This window comes from Octopus bimaculoides, chromosome 1 (genome assembly GCF_046866305.1).
Source record: "Octopus bimaculoides isolate indiv1 chromosome 1, ASM4686630v1, whole genome shotgun sequence".
Lineage (NCBI taxonomy): Eukaryota > Metazoa > Mollusca > Cephalopoda > Octopoda > Octopodidae > Octopus > Octopus bimaculoides.
In genome coordinates, this window is record NC_142928.1 from 130,439,439 (window position 1) to 130,457,576 (window position 18,138).

At 36.6% G+C, this 18,138-nt stretch overlaps 3 protein-coding genes across 3 annotated transcripts in view; 1 reads left to right on the top strand and 2 right to left on the bottom strand.

Moving 5' to 3' along the window:
* Positions 1-817: 817 nt before the first annotated feature.
* On the bottom strand, positions 818-2,233 carry LOC106878061 (RNA-binding protein 34). Its single transcript, XM_014927157.3, has one exon. It carries the CDS (start codon positions 2,093-2,095, stop codon positions 920-922), a length of 1,176 nt encoding a protein of 391 aa, XP_014782643.1. The 5' UTR covers positions 2,096-2,233; the 3' UTR covers positions 818-919.
* A 9,210-nt stretch (positions 2,234-11,443) lies between these two features.
* LOC106878108 (queuosine 5'-phosphate N-glycosylase/hydrolase) overlaps positions 11,444-18,138 on the top strand; it is a 39,336-nt gene continuing 32,641 nt past the window's right edge. The window contains exon 1 of the mRNA XM_014927230.3: positions 11,444-12,533. The gene's annotated coding sequence lies outside the window, so the exon portion shown is untranslated. The remainder of the gene's footprint in view (positions 12,534-18,138) is intronic.
* On the bottom strand, positions 11,460-18,129 carry LOC106878132 (very-long-chain enoyl-CoA reductase). The gene has a single exon (XM_014927255.3). The coding sequence runs from the start codon at positions 13,676-13,678 to the stop codon at positions 12,764-12,766; it is 915 nt and encodes a 304-aa protein (XP_014782741.1). The 5' UTR covers positions 13,679-18,129; the 3' UTR covers positions 11,460-12,763.

Below are 18,138 nucleotides of genomic sequence, written 5' to 3' on the forward strand. Positions count from 1 at the left end.
ATTGGCTGCAAAGTATTAGCATGTGTTTGATATTCATGACAGGTGAGTAGACTAAAGTAACATGAAATGAAGTGCCTGGTCCAGAAATCAAGTTGGGCGGAGATAAAGGACATGGGCTGCACCCACTGGGGGGGGGGGGGATCCTACAGAAACTCACTTTTTTGACTGTGGAGATTCCGAATCTGGAAAAAAAAAAACAAAAAAAAAACGGCATTTCAAAATTTTAAAAAATAACCGAAAGGGAGTGCGGTCTATGTACTTTACCACTGCCTTAAGTTGTGCCTTTTTTAGCACATACTTTTTAACTGAGACTGTAATTGTTATAATCAGCTCATATCATTTTAACCTTTTTGTTACCATATTTCTGTTGAAACATACTTCGAAAATAATAAATTTAATAAAATAACTTTGGCGTTACTAACCTGGTGTTTGAAACATAAATTAGCATAAAATGTTGATAGCAAGTTTTAGTTTCAGTCAAAAAGTCTGGAATATAGAATCAAGAGTGGTATCAGATGGGTTGATATGAAAAGAGTAGCGATGACTGAAACCTCAGAAGAGAAGAGCCAAAACGACTGGGTGCAACTGAGACGAATCGAAACCCGTCCGACAGAAACGCAGTTGTATACATTATATGGGCTTCTACCTACAAAACTTTAATCGTAAGACAGAAACCATGCCTAAAGAGCTACAGATAGCGCGAACCCAGCATCATTTGGTTGCGAATAGAACGTCGTAACCAAAGTCATTATATAATTAGTAAAAGAGAATAAATTAACGATAATCTTCAAAACAGAATGACGAAGTTACCCGAACATATTTTTAAAAAATAAATATAACAATTTATTTGTATGCATTAATTTGTACAAATTTGTATTACCTAATACAAATTTTCTATTCTAAAAAAATATGAATGATCTTACACAAAAACGACATGTTTATTAGGTCCATCGGTTGATTTAACAACCTTTTGGGGTTCTTTTTCTTCGGCATTTTGCATATTCATTTGTCTCAATTTTCGTGCCATGTGTTTTGGCTTATTTTTCTTTTTCTTCTTCTTAACAGCCTTCATACCAACAAAATCTTTATCACTTTCTTTTCCCTTCAATTTCTTTCTCTTATTATCATCATCATTAATTATTTGTCGATCTTTATTCATTGTGGATGCTTTTACTCGAATTTTTCGACCATTTAACTCTGAATCGTTAAGTTGCAGTGCAAACATTGCAGCGTCAGTGTCTTCGAATGTAACGTAACCAAATCCTTTTCCAACACCGGTCATCTTGTCCCGGATGACTCTAACATTAGAAATTGGACCACAGTCAAGAAAGTGTTCCCTCAAATCTTGCTCATGAATATCAAATGGCAGGTTCCCCACAAAAGTCGACTTCTTGTGATCAATGTTTTTCTTTTTAAAGTTAGCTTCGTTGACTTGGATGTGAAATCCCTCTAGCTCAGTGCCATTGAGACTTTTAGCTTTCGGAACAGCTTTTCTTTCTGTAAAACATATATAGGCATTGATACTTTTACATTTAGGGTGAAACTTTTTTTTCAAAACAGCAAACTTTTTACCTCGTTTGAGATCAGCGGGTATAGCTCCTCGAAAACGCGTGTTTTCAATAGTACCAAAGGGACTGAACATTTTATGAAGTTTCTTTTTGGTTATACTAAGGGGAAGGTTACCAACAAATATAGTCTTGGCTTTAATAAACTTGTCGTCAGTTTTTCGAGGAATCGTTTTACGTTCTGTATCATCTTCCTCATCTTCGGAACGACGTCTCTTTCGTGTTTGGGTCTGATTAGGGTTCAACCTTCCGATGAGTACTTCACTTGTATCACAAAACAATTGTTCTATAATCTTATCATTCGACCGACTGCTTTGATTTGCAACATTTTCTGATGTAGTGCCTGAATCTCTTAATTTTTTCGCGTTACATTTGGTATCGTCAATTTCGACGGAGAGATTTTTTCTTTTTACTTTTCCAGAGTCGAAAAGTTTATTAAGTTTTTTCTGTTCTTTTGATAATTTTGAATCCGAATTTGATTTTGCATTAATTAAGGAAGATACTGACCCAACCTCATAAACATTTGCCATCGTCGCAACTTATTTTATAAGCATTTACATAGACACAGCATACATACATACAAATACTGCAGGCTCCGAAGTTGGACAGCAACAACACGTGTAGAAGTATATCCGGTTTTCTCGAATAGAGTTAGGATGATTAGTTTCGTAGTAAGGCTTAATATAGTTGATTAATTTTAGTAATTTATATATCTACACACACACACACACACACACATGTATATTTAGTTTGCAAAATTCTTTATGTAAATTCGTGTGTTGAAGCATATTTTATTGTGTCTGGAGAGAGTCATCTACATACCTACAGTAAAGTAAAACAATAGTTGATTGTTCTTCTAAGGATTGTTTTAGTTTTCTGTCACACCAAGTCATGAAGAAGCTGGCTACATCTCCAGCCACACTGACACCAATGGCTGCAACTTGAACCTGCATGTATAGTTTCTTGTTAAACTTTGTTATGTGATTCTTATGCTAGCCCCTATTGCATGTGCAATCATTCTTTTCACCTGACTGGTGTTCTCAGGGTCTTGGGTGGGTGTGGTCCAGCCACTCCAGTACTCTATTGTGCTTTTCTTCATTGCCAATGTGATGGTAGGTGGTCTTCCCCTCTGTGACCTTGTGAGGCAGAATCTACTAAGGTCATGGTTGTTTAGACAGTTACTGTCATAGCTCATTTTAAGGAGGAGGTTCAGTTCCCTCGTGTTGATTTCATGGAACTCTAATGGCTTTGTCTACCATATTATTCCACCACCACGTTACTCTAGGTCTGGAAGGGACTTTGCACCATCCGCAGACTTGGTCTGTGGCACTCAGTAAGCTGTGCCATAAGAATTTCCAGCTATCTTCAATGTCCGAGGTCTGTAGCTCCTCCTCCCTCTCATCAAATTTCTTGATGAGGATGTCCCTAAATCTCTGATCATGTGAAAAGTTCTTTTGCTTCCAAATCCTTCTTTTCTGGATTGATCTGCTTCTTTGCATCCTTCTGGCCTCGAGCCTAAAATCACTCATGGCTAGTCTATGCTGGGAAGTACATTCTTCACTCGGGAGGGTCTTTGTATTTAAGAGCAACCCTGTGTCCTGCTGTCTGGTGAGGATGAAATCAATCTGGCTAGCTGAGTCACCCGAGTGATAGGTGATCAGGTGACTGTCTGGCTTCCTGAAGTTAGTGTTTGTGTGTTTGTGTTTGTCCCCACCACCGTTTGACAACCGGTATTGGTGTGTTTATGTACCCGTAATATAGCGGTTTGGCAGAAGAGACCAATAGAGTACCAGGCTTTAAAGAAAACTGAAGTCGATCCATTCAACTAAAAGTTTTTCAAGTCAGTGCCCCAGCATGGTCGCAGTCTAATGACTGAAACAAGTAAACAATAAAAGATCTTATGAAATGCCAGTATGCATGAATATGAACTCAACAATCTTATTTTTCACTTTAAACTCTGACATAATCGAAATCTACATCACCTGAAAGATATTTGTGAAAAACTTCATTAAAAAATACCCATTTTTTTTTCTGAAAGTTATGAGGAAGCAAAGAAGACTCATGTGAATTTTCCGAAACGCCTCTCCCACCCTTGGAAAAAAAATTTCACAACAAATTCCGATATAATTTACACCACCTGAAGCGTATTTGTAGAAAATTTCATTAAAAATATCCATTTTTCTGGAAGTTATGAGGAAACAAAGTCGGCGGGAGGGGGCACAGTTGTGTAGGCATGGTAAGTTTATTTATGTTACCAAACAGTTTCATACTGAAGAACCTGATAATTGTGGAGAGGTAAATTAAAAACCATCAGACATGACTGAATGAAAAAGTATAGCTTAGGCTCTTTGTTATTGGAAGCCTGAAAACACCACGTGTGGTTTACAAGTCCCAGAGCTGTGAAATAAAAAAAAACAGCAAAAATTCATGATTGATTAGACAAAAAGTCGCACACGCACGCACACACACATACACATTCAAACACACACTGACACGCCATTGGTTACGACGACGAGGCTTCTTCCAGTTAATCGGATCAATGGAACAGTTTGCTCGTGAAATTAACGTGCAAGTGGCTGAGCATTCCACTTGCACGTTACCCTTAGCGTAGTTCTCAGAGAAATTCAGCATGACACAGAATTTGACGAGGCTGGCCCTTTGAAATACAAGTACTACTCATTTTTACCAGTTGAGTGAACTGGAGCAACGTGAAATAAAGTGTCTTGCTCAAGGACACAAAGCACTGCTGGGAATCGAACTCACAACCTTAAGATCGTGAGCCGAATACCCCTAACCACTGAGCCCCACACACCTTGTGACAAACACACACAAAGGCTAGTTCTTAATCCTCTAAGAGTTATGTCCCTTAGATTAGTCGTTTTCTTTTCTTTTACTTTCGAGCTTGCGACTTGTATGTCACATCTGTCACGTACAAAGACTAAAGTAGTTTATTAACCTTTCTGTGAATTAGCTGCACCTCTTATGTGTACATAGTTTGCACTGGGCACATGTATGGAATTTCTACCTACACCTCTTCTACAGATTGAGCAGGGCTATTTCCCTGAAGTAATTTGCCTGCTTTCCCTGCTTACTAGGACTTTGGTCTTTGATTCCACACCTGAAATTTCTTCCCCAATTTTGCTATAAATTCAGCTATAAGAACAAGGTCATCAGCATAGAGGAGCTCCCATGGGCAACTAGTCTTAAACACCTCTATTATGGCCTGGAGGATTATGATAAATAAGAGGGGACTGAGAACAAGTCATGGTGAACTCCTACTTGCACGCTAATTTCATTACTATATGCATTGATAACTTTTACCTCACTGACAACATCCCTGTAGATGGTTTAGATAGCTATCACAAGCCATTATCTATCTCTAGCTTCCACTGAAACCACCAGGTGAGAGTGAGAGTACTTGTCAAAGGCTTTCTCAATGCCAACAAATGCCAAGTACAGTGGTTTATGTTTGGTTAAATGTTTCTCCAGCTGTTACCTTGCAAAAAAGATAGCATCAGTAGTACTTCTCTCTGGTAGAAAACCAAATTACATCTCATCTAGGTTAACTTTCTTCCTAATTAGTTGAACTCTGGCCCTTTCTGTAATTTTCAAAACTAGGTTCAGCAATTTGGTACCTCTGTCATTACTTCTAAGGTATCTCCCTTTCCTTTGTAGCAAGTAGTTGACTATAATGCTACTATACCAGTTGTTAGGTACAAAACCTTGTTGGACAATCTGATTAACAACAAAGGTAACTAAGCTGTATCCTACTCCACCAAAATCTTTGTCACCCTTTTAATTTGTTGTTTACACTTTTACCGTTTTGAAAATCAGCACTTGATTTCAACGGTTTTTCTTAGAACATTGACAAAGGAAGTTGAGTTTAACCCTAGGCATTAAGAGCCACTGATGAGAATTAAAATGGTCTACACCAAAATTTGAAATTGCAATAGCTATATACGCTAGGGATTTACCTTCCTGTGTCAGTGGCTTTGGAGTTAATTCAACTCTTATTTTCAGCATCCTCTCTCACTTTTGTCTGTTAATTGTGCCTTTAGATTCTAATTGCTAATAAGCCACCCTTTTAATTTGTTGTTTACACTTTTACCATTTTGAAAATCAGTACATGATTTCAACAGTTTTTCTTATAAGATTGAAAAAAGAAGTTGAGTTTAACTCTAGGTGTTAAGAGCCACTGATGAGAATTAAGGTGGTCTACATCAAAATTCAAAATCGCAATACGGCTATATATGCTAGGGACTTACCTCCTTTCATCTGTGGCTTTGAAGTTAACTCTTATTTTAGAACAAGCGGTGCTAGACAGCACCCTCCATCACTTTTGTGACTTCTATCAATTTTGCCTATATATATATATATAAGTGATAGGAGAGTATTGTAGTTCGCTTGAAGCATTGTGCATTGTTTGTAAAGAATAAAAAGTTTTGAATGGTACAACAATGCCCTATAATACAAACAATGGTTTATATACCTGTTGTAATTTAGTCATCCATAGTCTGAGAATATTTCAGAATAAAATTCCTTCTTCAGATATTCTTAGAGGGAGTCGCTGCTATAGTCGGTTTCCCAATGGCTTCCGAAAAAAAAAATGAAAAGCCATTGGAAAACCGATTATAGCAGCGACTCCATCTACGAATATCTGAAGAAGGAATTTTATTCCGAAATATTATTGGACTATGGATGACTAAATTACAACAGGTATATTGACCATTGTTTGTATTATAGTGCATTGTTATACTAATCAAAACTTTTTATTCTTTATATGTGAGTTTAGAGGGACATACAAGGGGGTACCCAAAAGTAACCAGAAACGTTCTCTGTGAGACAAGCCCATTGTAGTTCAGGCTTCCTCTGCTAGAAGCCACTTGATGCGACCCTCAGGCATCAGTCTGCCAACCAGCACTGTCAAGTGCTTTGCTTTGCAGTGCTTCTCCCCTGTTCATAGATTTTTGTGGTGGCTAAAATGAAGGAACAACATGCTTCCATGAAATTCTGTTTTCTTCTGGAGGGAAAATGGCAACTGAAACAGCTGTCATGTTTCAAAAATCTTACAAGGATGCTACCATAAGCATAACAAAAGTTTATGAATGGTTTTTATGGTTTAGGAATGGTCACTAGTTACTTGAAGACCAACCTCATTCAGGGCAACCATTGACCTCCTGAATAAATGAAAACATCACAAAAATTCATGAACTGACTTTGGAAGACCATCGCCAAAAAAATGACAAGCTTGTTGATATGACTAGTGTATCCTGGAGCTCCTGCCCAAGAAGTTTGAGCAAGGAATTGTGAATGAAAGATTTGTGCCTCGCCTGCTCATGGAAGATCAAAAGCAGTCATCACTGAACTGAAAGAACAGTTGTAAGTTGATCTGAACCTTTTTTTGAAGGTCATCACTGGTGTCAAAAGCTGGTACTATGGCTATGACCTGCAAACAAAGTAGCAATAAAGTCAATGGAAGCATTCAATGTCATCATTCCCCCCCCCCCCCCGCCCCAAAAAAGCATGTCAAGTGATGTTCAACGTCAAGATAATGCTGATTTCTTTCATCGATGTGAAAGGAATTGTCGACACAGAATTTGTTCCTCCTGGTGAAACTGCTAACCAGATATTTTACTTGGCAGTTCTGAAGAGTTTGCAAGATGCAGTGAAACGAAAATGTCCCAACCTGTGGCAAAGAGGAGAGTGCCTTGATTTTTCTTCTTTTTAATTCTTCTAAAGACAGATGTTTTATTTGGGGTGGGGGAACAGTAAATGACTAAAATGTTACACATTTGCTGGGCATCATCTCACAAAAGTGTTTGTTTTTTTTGTTTATATTTCTCACCTTTGTCTATATGTTTAATTTATTCATCTATTCATCAGAGTTTTAATTCACTCAACAGAATGTGAGCAACCAATGCCTTGTGAATGAAACTGCAGACAGAAAGTGTAAGTCCATACATATATATAATAATTATGTGCATGTGTTTGTGTTTATCTTCAAACTGTCTGATCCATGCTACCATGGAAAATTGAGCATTATAACCATGATGTGTGTGTGTGTGTGCACGCGCGCACATGTAAGTCATCTACACACACACATACACACACAAACATATATCGTCAGTGAATCATATACCTGAAAAAGAAGCACACTCTAAAAGTTAGAGCAGTAATATATTTACATGAAGTTAAATATATGTCTAGTCATAGAGAGACCAATGGTTTTGCATCCATAAAGCGCTTAGCTTTATTCCTCTTTTACTTGCTGGAACACCACTTTAATTTTACTTAAACCTGGTATTTATTCAATCAGTCTCTTTTTGCCAAGTGGCTAAGTTACACACACATTCTTGGTTTGCTTAAAACACTGAGAAATTTGAAAATATGTTATCTTTTTTAAGAAGCTACTACAGTGCAAATAGAGATATAAATAGTTTTATCTCAGGAAAAATATCCTTTTGACAATGGGAAAAAGTGGACAGAATAGCCTATGGAAATTGGACCACATATGTCATATACCAGTAGACAACAGATACTGGTATACAATTATTCATACTGTAAGCCTCTTTTACATGTCTGCTGAATGCTTTTTATTTTACCAGAAATCCCTCTCTGCCTTGTGTGTACCAATTATTCAACTGACTACAGTATGCTTGTTGCCGATCTACTCCTTTACAGTATAGCACATAAACCTCTCTCTCTCTCTCTTTAATCTTGTTGAACTTTAACAATGTATTATAAAGCAATATTTTAATCTTGACCATGTTTCCCTTCAAGCCTGTTGACAGAAGACTACACATACAAGTTCCAAGCACATTTTTTCTAGTTTTTCAATTTGATTTTTCAATAAAAATTAAGTCATCCACTCTTGAATTCATTTATTATATCCTTAAAAACTAAAACAAAAAAATATGAAGGGAAAAAGAATGAAAAGAAACACCTGGTGGACACCTACTTGTATATTTAATTCCTTGCTGAGATCATTGATTAGCTTCTATACACTATTCATTCACACCAGAATGGATATATTCATAAAATTTACCAAGGTCATTAAAATGTCTAATTTTCTTCATGGCTTGGAAAATAACATTAGTACTAAAGAAATCAGTATTATGTTACAATGAAGATTTAGTGACAAGGTTTAATCTAAATCTACTGTAATCTAAAACTAAGCTTCAGATAACCAATACAGGTTTACAACATAGATAATCTGGATTATCATTAAACCTTAAAGTGAAATTAGGATATTCACAATAATGGTTTATAGGAGAACAAGCATTTTTTAAATATTGATTAAAATTATATCATTAATAAAAACTAGATTGCAAAAGGAAAATAAATTTGCAGTCATATACTCATATGCATACATGCAAACACACACCTTATATACATGCAATTAAGATTGTAATCACAATAATCATTGTCATCATTAAATGTTTTATTATATGCAGATTAGATGATTCATCTGCACATCACATAAATGTGTCGATTCGTTCTTCATATTTCAGTACTAAATGTTGCTACACTTAAAGCAAATAAAACTTGATTTAATAATGTACAACTCTCTTAGTCAACAGAAGCCATTTTTCTATTGTTATCTTCTTTTGTAGATCACAAGTACAAAAGTATTCCAGAATGTTCTGAAGAGTAATTTAAAGGCAAACACATAATCAAAACAAAAATAAAAATATTGTTTATTGTAGAAAATAATTTTCAGATTGCTAAATAACCTGAATATATATATAAAGGTTTAGGTATTTTCTCAAAGCTTTCTTTAAGGAGCAAGGAAGTTGATGGAACCACTTATGATTTTGTTTAACAAATCCCTAAAAAACTATAAAAAAGAAAGAAGGTAAGAAAAAGACAAAATAGTTATAGGTCTGTGTCACTAACTTTACAAGCTGTTGAACTCTTGTAAACAAATATTAATGAAGAAGAGGTTTCAAAGCTTTTTATAAATAATGGGCCAACAAACGAATGCCAACATGCTAGATAAATTTGCTGGAAACAAAGATGAGACAAATATATATATATAATAGCAGTAGACCTTTTGATGTTGTGTACTTTGATAATGAAAAAGAATCTGATAGTGTACCACTCCAAATGCTATTATATAAACTTAATAAACATGTGTTACATGGCAATGTTCTAGGTTGAATGGATGCCTATTTAACCAACAAAAGACAATATGTGTATTTGGTAAATAAACAGTCAAAGTGGCTTAATGTGAGAAGTGGAATGCCACAGAGATCAATCCCAGGACTAGCTCAACTCTTAGTATTTGTAAGCAGCTTCTTGAGAGATATAAAATGAATTTGTTAATTATTTGCAGATAATGAAATTTATAATAGAACTGAGAGAACAGATATTCTTCAAAATGATTTGTTGACAAATGATTTGGTCATAATTATGGAAATTTAACATAGATAAATTGAAAGCAGTAAATTTTAGTTGTGGCAATATTTAAGCAGAGCATAAGATGTTTAATATAAGAACTTAATGATTTTATGTTAAGAAAAGGATTTGTGAGTATAATAACAAGAGATATGAAATTTAGAAGCCATTTTTCAAGCACTAAGAAAGGTCAATTAAATGCTGTTTTGATTACATGTTGGGTGTCGTTCTTAATATTGTACAAATGGTTTCACATGTTGGGTATACCTGAACAGCATATGTGAGACCACAACGGAGTATGTTGTTCTGTCTCCATCTTTATAGATGTATGCTTTAGAAAAAGTTCAGAGAAGATTGAGTAAATTAATTCAAGAAATAAGAATCCTGCATTATAAAGAACAACTACAAAGACTCAATTTAACCATGCCAGAGAAGTGGAGAAAGAGGGGCAAATAAATAGAAACATAGAAAATTGGAAAATGTCATCAGATTCCAATTTCATACAGATAGGGATGGTTGACTGGTGGAACAAATTACTAAAATGGAATACTTAATTCTACTGCATTAAACCAATTAAAAAAATGCAATAAATTAAAATTCATCAATAAAATAAATTGTCCCTAGTAATGAGACAGGGTTTATAGCAGCAACAGGGCAACTTCTTTGAGAAGCAAGCCATGTGAGACATGGTTTATCATCAGGTGGACTGCACAACTAAAAAATTTTCAAGGTAATTTTTAGGTGTGCCATTTTGAAAGTCCCTAGGGCTAGTTTTCCAATGACTGGTTTAGAGGCTGACAGAAAACACAAATAGGTACATACTTAGTGAAATTTATAACAGTAAAAATCACCAGCATCATACACTATTTTTTGAGTGATGATTTGAGCATAACATTTATCAAATAAACTGTGCCCCACAATGGTTTGTTAAGTTTATCTATTTAGAGCTGGAAACAAAATACTGTAGTACTTTGTCACACAGAAAAATACTTTAAAACGGGAAATTATAATAATCAGTAATATAGCTAGCAAATTTAAATTACCACTTCAAGAAAAAAAATATTCACAAAACTACAGTGAATACTGAATAAAGTTAGTTCAACATATAATATTTGGAGAAGTCTTAGGACTTGTAGAATATCCACTAGAAGATCATGGTTCAGATAGTTAAGATAATAAAAATCAATTAATAGAACAACTAGTAGCCACAGGAATACTGCTGTCTTCTCTGAACCAAATTAGAAATGTCAATAGTCCACTTGGCTATATAAATATGCATCTTAAAATTAATTAGTGTTTTGTTTATCTTTTTTTGCTGAGATCTGAAAGTTGGAGAAAACATTGTGAATCCACTAATTGCATCTCGTTTACATTCGGACAACGTGAAGGCTGATGAGGCAAATATATTACTTACCTACAAAAGTGTCAACAAATGACGTACATATGAATGAATGCATGTCTAAACATTGCACAAAAGAAAAAAATGCATCACATAGATGGGTTATAAATTATTTCTTTTTAATTCATCAAACGAATATACAAAATATCAGAGATAAACACTGTGAAACAACAAATGTTTACATAATCCCAAAAGTCGGTTTTATGCGTATATAATAACTATAGCCAAATGTTCAGTGTTTCAGTGGGAAAATGATCTGAAACTCATACTCACGGAAAGTAAACATTGTCCGTGATCTTGATAAACAATATTCCAGCTAGTTCTTTGTTGCGTTTTACAAGTTTTTTTTTTTTTAATGTTAGTTTCTCCTTAGTTTCAGGCATTTGTTTTGAAAATGATTTCTCAAATCCACCCAAAAGAATAAGAAATTACATTTGATCTTCGCCACATTATTTCAGCTTCTTTTAAACATACTTATTTTCATAGTATTCAATAAACTGCTGTTTTGTAGCAAATGAGGTGGAATGTAGGTTATGGGATATGATTTTCCTAAACGCCCTTAACAACACATACACAAGTGAATTAGTAGACATTACAGAACTAATAGTCTGAATGTACAATTTTCAAAAATATTATTTGACGGTCCGATTCAATAAAATTTCATGCCAGTATGCTTCGTAACAGAAATACAACACAAAATTAACATGTTGATATTGAAAGTGAAAGACAGATGTTGCTGTCATAAAGACATTTATTGTGAATGGGTTGATAATAATTTCAAAGGAATTGGTGGAGTTAGAACTAAAACTACGAATATGTTGGTAGAATAGTTCGCTTTAGAGGGCATTTGGTAAAGCGGTGGATTTTTTTTTTCAGGGCCGCTTAAGAGTCACTCAGACAACAAAACATTCTACCGGAATCGAATAATGTCCGATCTATGGGCTGCTTATGTCCAAACAGACCAACCTGCAGGTGATGGAATTTACATACATGACGGAAATTTTGTTGACAATAATAATAATATTTATTCACAGTCCTTTGAATCTCTCTGTAAGATGGTTGTGGAACAATTCAACTACTTTACCCATCAATAATGAAGGAACTACGTGGAGAGAAAATGAATGGAATAGCAAATATCTACAAGTACCCTCTGCATTTTTGTAATTCTTTATGTATGTTTAATATTGTCATAATTTTGTTTCATGTTATTTTTATGAGCTTAAATTAAAATTTTGGGAAAAAAGTAATAAAAACGAAATAACTATCATTAGGATCGCCGAACAATTAAATAAATAGTCAACGGTAAAGCAAAACAAGTATAAAATGAAACATGTATAGATTAGAAATATAGGTGGAAATATTATTGAGCCCGTGAAGGACAATATAAAGATACATAAATGGATTATAAAATAAAAGGGATAATGGCAGTACGGTTTCGAGGAAAATCACTAAATTCTCTTTTGTAATTTACAAGTTTGTTGAAAGACCATACAGTCATCTGATAGAAACCTGCCAGAGTAAAGAGTCCAACAGGAAAACACTGTGTCATCGCTGTAAAACCGATCCAAGCAAACACCTCGTAGGTGTAGTTTGGGCAGCTAACGAGATGAAAGAGCCAAGTGAAAGGGTTCAGGCCCGGATAAGGTATCAACCGTCGCGTAGAATTGCGGGGCCGGAGGTTGCGTAGTGCAATATGAATAGAAAAATTACCGATTTCTGAGAGGAGGAAAAGTGCGAGACCTGCATATATTTGTTTGTTACCGAAGCCAGGTGAAGTGTACAGAGGATGATTCATATAATAAGCAATGTAAGCCGAGAAGCCCCAGTAGTACCCACAATTCTTGAAAATATTGCGAATAGGCATGGTTGCATGAGAAAATCGGTGTACAAACAGGGTCTCCAGTAGTCTTTTGCCATAATGAAAGCACCAACAACCGGCAGCGAGATCCACTACGAAGGCACGAGGTTCGTTCAAAGCATTCTGTCCATAAATAAAACTAGGACGAATATAAAAGAATGCATAAATAAAAAGAGGTCCAGCATATTCTGCGAGAAATACTGTGGTCCATCCTATTTGAGGGCCAAGGTCTTTGAAGTAAAGGACAGCTTTTTTGTTGAATCCCAAACTTGCTAGTGTTTCGTCATCTCTAAGAAGCCTGCCTCGCGCTTCTTTACGAAATGATTGTCTTTCAAATGCCAATTTCGGACTGAATTTCTTATATTCCTTTTTAACATCTTTCACTGTCGACAGAGGTTTGAGGTTACTGAAGGAAACAATACATTTCCCAGTTTTCGCACTCGCAATATCAACTTCCATAGTTATGAATATGGCAATAACAAATGTGTAGTAAAACAGTAGAATCCGAGGGAACTAGAGATGTTCAGTGTTGTTAAAAAATTATACATATAGATTTAAAAAGAATTTTTGGGCCGCAGAGAAGTAGGGAAGCGTAACGTTTTGAAGAGAATCCGTCGTCAGCGCGATAAGAAACGTCAACGAGTGTACAAGTAAATATAAATGGGATTTAGTGTGTGTACATGTGTGTATGTAAAAGAGAGAGAGAAGAAAAAGGGAAGTAGTAACAAGTGTCAGAGAGAGGTGGCAACGGCCAGACAATGAAAAGAACGTCAGCCAGATTTCATAAGCGGTGATGGGAAAAAGAGAGAGAGAGAGAGAGAAAACACATGTATACACGCAGTGAGTGAACTAACGAAAACGATACGCATTCAATCACAGTTAGACTAAGTTCCATACACACACTAGAGTGTGTGCCACCCCGGGCAGCCCTTCCGTCTGCCGCCCCTGAACCCCCACAAAAAACACATAATGCCTACAGCAATAGCCTACAACAAGATGAAAAGTGCCGCCCCTACCGTCCCCTTAACTACGCTAGTGCACACACACAATGAGATTACAGATGAGGAAATTGGCATTATCATACACACATACAAAACCCCCCCCCCTGCTTTTCAACAAAGGACTGGCCTGGGCCAAGCGCACCAATTTAAAAGACTTCTTCGACGTAGCAATGGGTGCCTTCGACAACACTGATGTGTGTGACCTCATAGGCATTTTTATTCTGAATTTACTTAATAAGAAATTCCCTTCAACTAGTTTTGGCCTCTACAGAGACAATGCTTTGGTAGCATTGGTGGGCCACATACTCGATAGGCTTAGGAAGGACCTTGAATTTCCTAGTCTTCCTGGTTACTATCGAAACCAACCAAAAGACAGATAATTTCCTTGATGTGACCTTAAAGTTAGAATCTGGTGCTTTTAAGGAGCCGAATGACAAACTGACATACATTAATATAGCTTTCTTTTCCAACCATAGTGTTTGTGAACCTTATGAAAGGGATCAGGAGAAGACTCTCCAATCTGCTTACAAGTAAAGAGGCTTTTGACCCCACGGCTCCATACCACAATGAGGACCCTGGCCGCCAGCAATTTTAAAGACAGGATTAATTACATGTGTGACCATAACCCCAACAAGAGAAAACTTAACTGGAAAGTATTGTGGTTCTCACCCCTGTTCTCCCTAAATGTAAAGGCTTGTATGGGTAAGATCTACATTAGCTTAGTGGCTATTCACTTCCCTGCATGAACAGGTTCTATAAAATATTTAATAAATACACTTTAAGTGTTTGTTTTAATTTACACCTAGTCTCTTGAAAATTTTAGGTGGTAGACCCATGTCAGACAGAGACAAGATGCTCAAGTAGAAGCAACACAACATGACCTTTCAACACAGAGCATTATCGTGTATGAGGCACAAGTGACGCCAAATGACCCCAACAGGCAGTCAAATGTGCAAGAGTATGTGGGTGTGACAGAAAGTCCAGGACATTTGTCTACATACATCCATAACAACCATAAGTCCTCCTTTAATATCCACGAGAGGTGGAATATAATAGCCCTGGCTAAGCATGCATGGTCGTTGGAGGAAAGCACTGTGGATTACAAGATCAGGTGGAAAGTGCTAAGAAGTGCAAGTCTAACTTCAACAAAAGCAGGAAGTGCAGGTTATGTCTGGCTGAGAAAAGAACTGTTTTAAAGAACTCTCTTCACCCGGACACTTATCCAAGCCTGCAAGAGTGAAGTTTTCTGCTTGTACCCACATGAAAGAATGTGATTGGTTATCAACAGGCTCCAACATGATTATAAACCTTAGGGCTCCTTCAATCAATCCTTCCACCACCACAACCTGAAGTCCGGTAAAACATGAGTTTAAACTTACCCAATCCCCTTCCTCCAACACTCCTACACATATCAGTCCCTTATCACCTACCCCCAGACCTCACTTTGTTGGCAGTTATCACTTATGCAGGTTTTGGGACAAGAGGCATAACTCTTGAAGGAATCTGATCTCTAAATGTTGTTCACTGCTTCGTTTCCTGTTTTTCACAATATTCACAAACTGGATTGCCCCTTCCTTGCATTCATACATACGTGGGGTACCCCAAAGTAACTAGAAACATTCTCTGTGGGACAAGACTGTTGTAGTTCAGGCTTCCACTGCTAGAAGTCACTTGATGTGACCCCAGGCATTGGTATGTTGACCAGCATCGTTGAGTGTAATTTTACTGTCATCTTGCTTTGCAGTGCTTCTCCCCTGTTCATCGATTTTTGCAATGGCTGAAATTAGGGATCAGCGTGCTCCAGTGAAATTCTGTTTTCTGCTTGGGAAAACACTGGCTGAAACAGTTGTCATGCTTCTAATAGCTTACAAGAATGCTGCCATGAGCAAAACACAAGTTTAAAACTTGTGTTATTTAATTGTCATTTGTTGCTTGAAGACCAACCTCGTTCAGGGCGTCCATTGACCTCCCAAATGAATGTAAACATGAAACTTCATGAATTGATCTTGGAGGACCGTCACCAAACAATTGACAAACTTGTTGATATGACTGGTGTGTCCTGGAGCTCCTGCCAACAAATTTTGAACAAGGACTTGCGAATGAAAAGAATTGCAACAAAATTTGTGTCCCATTTGCTCACGGAAGACCAAAATCAGTCATGACTGAATGTGTATTGTGAACTGTAAGAACAGCTAGAAATGTATGTACCCCTTTGTACATACATACATACATGCATGCATATGCACACACACACACACACAGGCATGGAATTTGGCCAAAATAAATGTTCATATTTGGTTATAGAACGAGGAAAGTCAGTTCCCCAAACCTGTGCATCAACGGTGTCTTTATCTCCCCCATTCCACACAAAGAATGTTACATGTACCTAGGCATAGACGAAAATGTATCATATGAAGGCACTGTGAATAAAGACAGAATGACCCAAGAATATTACACTAGACTTAGGAAAATATGGCAGTCGGAACTCTCCTCTTACAACAAAACAATATCCCACAATGCATTTGCAGTACCAATGCTGATCCCAACATTTGGGATACTTGATTGCTCTGTAGAGGAAATCCACTCCATAGATATTAAAACCCGCAAAATCCTAACAACTGGGAAGTTCCACTGAAACAGTGATGTTGACAGGCTCTACTTAAGAAGAAATGAAGGTGGTAGAGCCCTGAGATCAGTGCAGACGGCCTTCGAATGCCGTACGGTATCACTCACGCAGCACCTGCTAAACAACAGCAACAAAAATAAATATATAAATCCTGTGCTGAAAAGTGAAGTGAGCAACACTGTACGAGTTGGCAGTGAGCTCCTCAAGAAGCATTCTCTTCCTAATGATCTATACAGCCCCCAAACAGTTCGGTTCTCTTACCTCAGAGAAGACCTGGATGGAAAGCACTCAACATGCAAAAAAACAAAAAACAAAAAGAAGACTATGCATGGAAGCTTGAAGAAGACAGTAGAATTGATATGAAGTGCAGCCTCTCTTGGAGATAAGACCACTATATCACATCACACTTTGAAGGCTATGTGTTTGCAGTCCAGGAACATGAGATTACCACAAAGTATCTGGTGAACAAGAGAGACAGTAACACTCTTGTAATCCCAAGGTGCAATCACATGTGTAGGCTATGTCATGTTTCTGTGGAAGACATCAATGCATGTGATTAGCAGCTGTCCTAAAATGTCCTCATGGTACTACCTTCCTCTGCGGCACAATGTTGTTGCTAAAACAATTTACAATGCCATTGGCAAAAAAGACTGTCCTGAAATAAACTTCCTCTGTTATGGAAAATACATTCATAAACACCAGCTCAAGGAATACTGGTGGAATATTTCCATCAAAACTTCTGTCAAATGTAAACATAACATAGGACAGAGGGGCAAAGGTATGTACCATCATAGAGGTCAGCTGCCCTGCAGATATAAATATCTCTTTGAAAATCAAAGAAAATAGGATATCTATAGACAACTGCTTCGAAACCTCCAGCTTCTATATCCAGACTATGAATTCATATTCATGCCAATAATAATTGGGACTCTAGATTTAGTTAGTAAATGCTTAGAGGAGAATCTGGATAAACTGGAATTTTCAGAAAGAGAAATCGAACGGCTAATTCGTACAAGTGCAATCTGTGAGTGGAACAGCAAAAATATGCAAGACTTTTCTCAAGTTCCAAATGTGAATTTGTCTGTGTTAACTACATCCCAAAAATGGAATCTTGTATTTTTGTTGGAAACCAGCTCCCACATCAGTGGAAGATTTATAATTAAAAAATAGAAGAGACATACATACATACATATTATTTAGTTTTGTTTCTAGATTTCTCGGCAATGGAGGAAGGGCTGGTTTCTAACCTAGATCCAAAGCTCCTTCATTGGTATTTCAATAACAGCAGTAGG